Source organism: Globicephala melas, chromosome 1 (genome assembly GCF_963455315.2).
Source record: "Globicephala melas chromosome 1, mGloMel1.2, whole genome shotgun sequence".
Taxonomy (NCBI): Eukaryota; Metazoa; Chordata; class Mammalia; order Artiodactyla; family Delphinidae; genus Globicephala; species Globicephala melas.
The window spans coordinates 56,927,754-56,931,565 of record NC_083314.1 but is presented as its reverse complement, the minus strand read 5'-3'; the positions used below and the strand labels follow the sequence as shown (position 1 = coordinate 56,931,565).

At 47.5% G+C, this 3,812-nt stretch overlaps 1 protein-coding gene across 2 annotated transcripts; it reads right to left on the bottom strand.

Moving 5' to 3' along the window:
- Positions 1-767: 767 nt before the first annotated feature.
- PIGC (phosphatidylinositol glycan anchor biosynthesis class C) lies at positions 768-3,490 on the bottom strand. Of its 2 annotated transcripts, none has more exons than XM_030875467.3 (2): positions 3,310-3,490; positions 768-2,165 (listed from the first exon to the last, which is right to left on the bottom strand). In XM_030875467.3, the coding sequence occupies exon 2, from the start codon at positions 1,945-1,947 to the stop codon at positions 1,054-1,056; it is 894 nt and encodes a 297-aa protein (XP_030731327.1). In that variant the 5' UTR covers positions 1,948-2,165; positions 3,310-3,490; the 3' UTR covers positions 768-1,053. The 2 variants fall into 2 exon arrangements, with proteins under 2 accessions (XP_030731327.1, XP_030731328.1); XM_030875468.3 differs by lacking the exon at positions 3,310-3,490 and adding an exon at positions 2,957-3,217.
- Between the last annotated feature and the right edge of the window lie 322 nt (positions 3,491-3,812).

Below are 3,812 nucleotides of genomic sequence, written 5' to 3'. Positions count from 1 at the left end.
AACGTGGATGCAGTTGCTATGTGAGTTCCCTAAAGTTGATCATTGGAAATCCATTCAAATAAGGAAAGTGTATTAAAACATTAAAAAGCAAAAGCTATTTTATACAACTCTTTACTATATTCACCCACTAAGCCCTGGCCCCATTTCTGATGTGGACTAAATAATACTTATAAGCCAATTCTGGTCAGTCAAGGCATGCAGAGTAGTGGTTACCCTCTTTGGACTGGGCACGCTCTCCCCATAGTTCTAGCTGCCATTAGTCCCACAAAGCATGCCAGCTTCAGCTGCTCGTATTGTTGACCTGGCTCCTAAAGGTCTCTGCCACCTTGGCCCCCAAACCATCTTTTGCTTGCTTGAATCCCACCTGACCTCTAAGACTAAGCTCAAGTGCCATCTCCTCTAATAAGTATTTCCTCATTACTCCAGCTAATTTGACCTCCAGCCTCTTTGAAGTCCCCCAACATTTTGCTAGTGTATTATGACACATCATACGCCCCTTGTAGCTAGTTGCATCCATGCTTCATTAAGAACTAAGTGGAAACTGTGAGTCAAGGTTAAGTGACCAATTCTGTGATCTCAGGCCACAAAACTGGACACAGCATCCAGGGTTCTAGGATTTGAGCTGTAGATAAATAACAGAGCCTGCATTTAGTTCACTGAAAAAGGTAAAAGTGACTTTATATGCACACACATTCTCTTATTCTCTCTTCATGTCCCTTCTATCTGCCTTCTGCTCACAGAAAAATCATAAGACAATTTGATGGATGTGTTACTTTTTTAATAAATAGAAACCACATCATTTCATTTGTTACAGAGAATAATAATGAGAGGCAATAATTCAAGAGGGCCCCGGGAAGCTTTTTCATTGACAAAGTAACAGAAAGGAGAAGCACCTTCACTGCCCAAGCCTATGGGTAATTTTTTTCTTTTGATTTCTGATCTCCCACCCACATCATTATGCCACTTCCAGAATGGAACTCTGCCTTCAAATCTCCTACTAGTTGGAAGGCTGGTCTATCAGCTTGTCTCAGTAACGGAATGGAGGTCCCTAACTCAGCTGAGGAACCTCGACAAGTCTTCTTTGATTTCAGCCTCATCCCAAGGCCCATGAATGTTTTCTTTAAAAAGCTGCAGGCGAATGAGGTAGAAAGGGCAGAGACATGAGATGGAAACCAGCAGAAGGGCAAAGAGTATGGCTCCCACAGCACTAATGGACAGCAGGCCTCCCAAGGCTGAAAATGCAAAAAGCAGTGTGACTCCCACATAGCTGTGGGGAGTACATGCCTTCAGTTTCTTCTGTAACATGGGCCATAGGGCAAAAATCTGGATGGCAAATGTCACCATGACGAAGGCATGTAAGGACCGGGGCAGGCGTGAGGCAAGGCAGACAGAAGCAAAGATGGCCATGTTCAAGGACAGTGTGCTGGATACAATGGCACCATTGGCACCATAGTCAAAGAAGATGAGGTGGCCTAACAGCATGAAGACTGACATGGCATAGATGGTGTCAGTGCTGACGGACTCTGTCAGAGTCTTTAGCACCGGCGAAAAGCCATATGTGAAAGTTATGAAGACTAGGGCACTCTTCAAGTCAGCCCACCGGGTCCGCCCACTCTTCTTCCGTCCTTCACCTCCATCAATGAGATCAAACAAAACATAGCCAATCAGTGAAGAAGCCAGGCCGGTCCCAAAAAGCCAATGGGGAGCCAGAAGACCCTCATCCATATACCACCAGATAACCACAAAAACACAGACACTGCACAGCTGCTGTATCACCACACTGGACTCAAATACCACAGCCCAATATTGGTATTTCCGGGCATAGATGTTCTTCCGGAGCTCTTCCAGGAAACTCTGATCCACGTAGTTATCAGGAAAAGGCTGTCGCTCATACAAGACCTTCTGCCATCTGGCCTCTTTGGTGTTAGTTACAGGCTGGGCACACATTATCCTTTCGCTCAAACTCAGGCCAGTTCAATCTCCCTTGCAGAAGTCCATGTGGTTCTCGATCTTTATAAAGTTTTGAAATAAAACCTCTCTGGAAATTCCATGCTGAGCTGTGGGTGATATTGTACCGACTTTCCCTTGCTTTCAAAGGCAGCAACCCAGGCTAGACCTACAGTAGATGAGTTTGTTCTCTGAGGCAGGACAATACAGCTAAGTTCCTAGAAAAAGAGAGACTATGAATCTATGAAAGTTGTGACAGGTCAAGGGTAGGACTGAGTTAAAATCAAACCAACTTATTGCTTTATTAGAAGTTGATTAGCAGTCTGAACAGAATACACACGGTGGCCATCTTATAATTATGGATATTAAAATTTCATTTCAGATTTTACATTATAATCCCTTGTCAGCTATCACTTATGGAGTGCTCACTATGTGCTAAGAGTGTTACGTAGCTTCTTTCAGTTAATCTCCACAACCTTGCAAATTAGTATCAACCTCACTGTAACTAGTAAAAAAGCTGAGACTCAAAGTGCTTAGGTAACTTTAGCCCAAGTTAACAGTGGTAAACAGTGGATCCAGATTTCAATGAAAATTCTGCCCCAAAGCCTGTGCCTCTAAACCAGTTCTTAACTCAGGAGTTCACATATCCTTGAGGTCTGTAGATGGGCTTCAGACCGTTCAAAAACCCTGTCAATGCATACTTGTAGTTGTAATTTATGCAAATTTCTAGGATTAGGTCCCAAGCTTTTATTGGGCTCTCAAAGGCATCTGTTACTTAAAATAAAAACAAAAAAGTTACCGGTCTAAAGACAAAAGTAAACCTCACAATACAGAAAGATATGAGCTTTATGGTTTATTTAACCAAAACCAAGGACTCGAGATTCTTAATCCGTTAACTGAGCTTAACATCCTTTAAAGAGCTATCATCCTACTTATTAACGCCGAAACTCGGGAGGATCAAAGATAATGATACCCTTTTCACAATGGGAAAACTATGAGTCAGAAATACCAAGTTCATCCAGCAAGTCTGCGAGGAAAATTCTTATTGCCCGACCTAATTTCTTCCATAGAGAGCACGATAGGTTTTGCATCACAAGCCAGACACCCTGAGAGCCCCCCTCACTGCAGCAGGGAACCCAGCCCGGGGATCTCACGGCCGCCACGGGGGCTGGAGGGTCAGAGGCGCCGAAAAGGGCAACGCCCGCCCGCAGGGCGGGGGAGGGGGCGGGGGTGGGGCAGGGTAGGGCGTCCCCGCGGGGACCTCCCGGGTCTCCCCCGCCCGCCGCCGCCCCTCACCCGGCCTCGGGCCTGCGGTGGATGGCGGAGGAGGCCCGGACACACTGACTCCCACTCGGAACCCACCTGCCCGCGAGTGCGTAGGGGTGCGCGGCAGCGGGAGAGCGGCCGCCCGCCTCCTTCCCCATCCGGGGCGCCGGGGTCGGGTCGGCGGCCGAGCATTTCCGGGGCTGCCACAACCTCCGGGGTTAGAGCGCCCTTCCTCGGCCTTCGCGGCCGCTGCTGCTCCCTCCTGGCCGCTCAGAGGAACTTCCGGCTTCTGTCCCGGAAAGAACGCTGTGAGCCAGGAAAGCGGATGCTCAACGGGGAGACTGGGACGTAGCGTCCGAAGGGCAAGGGAGAGAGGCTGGGCTGAGAGAAGAGAGATTATAACGGCTACTTTGATGGAGCTCCTATTCTGAACTCAGGCCCTCAGCTGGGGACTTCCCATGCATCCGTGCATCCACTGGACACATATTCACTAAATATCTACAGGTACCAAGCACTGTTTTAGGTGCTAGTGGTAACAGCAGTGAACAGAACAGACAAAAATCCCTCCCCTCATGAAGGTTTCTGTCTTGTGCATTGAC

Coding starts and splice junctions, on each gene's coding strand:
- PIGC (XM_030875467.3), bottom strand. CDS start 1,947: ATGTGTGCCCAGCCTGTAACTAACACCAAAGAGGCCAGATGGCAGAAG.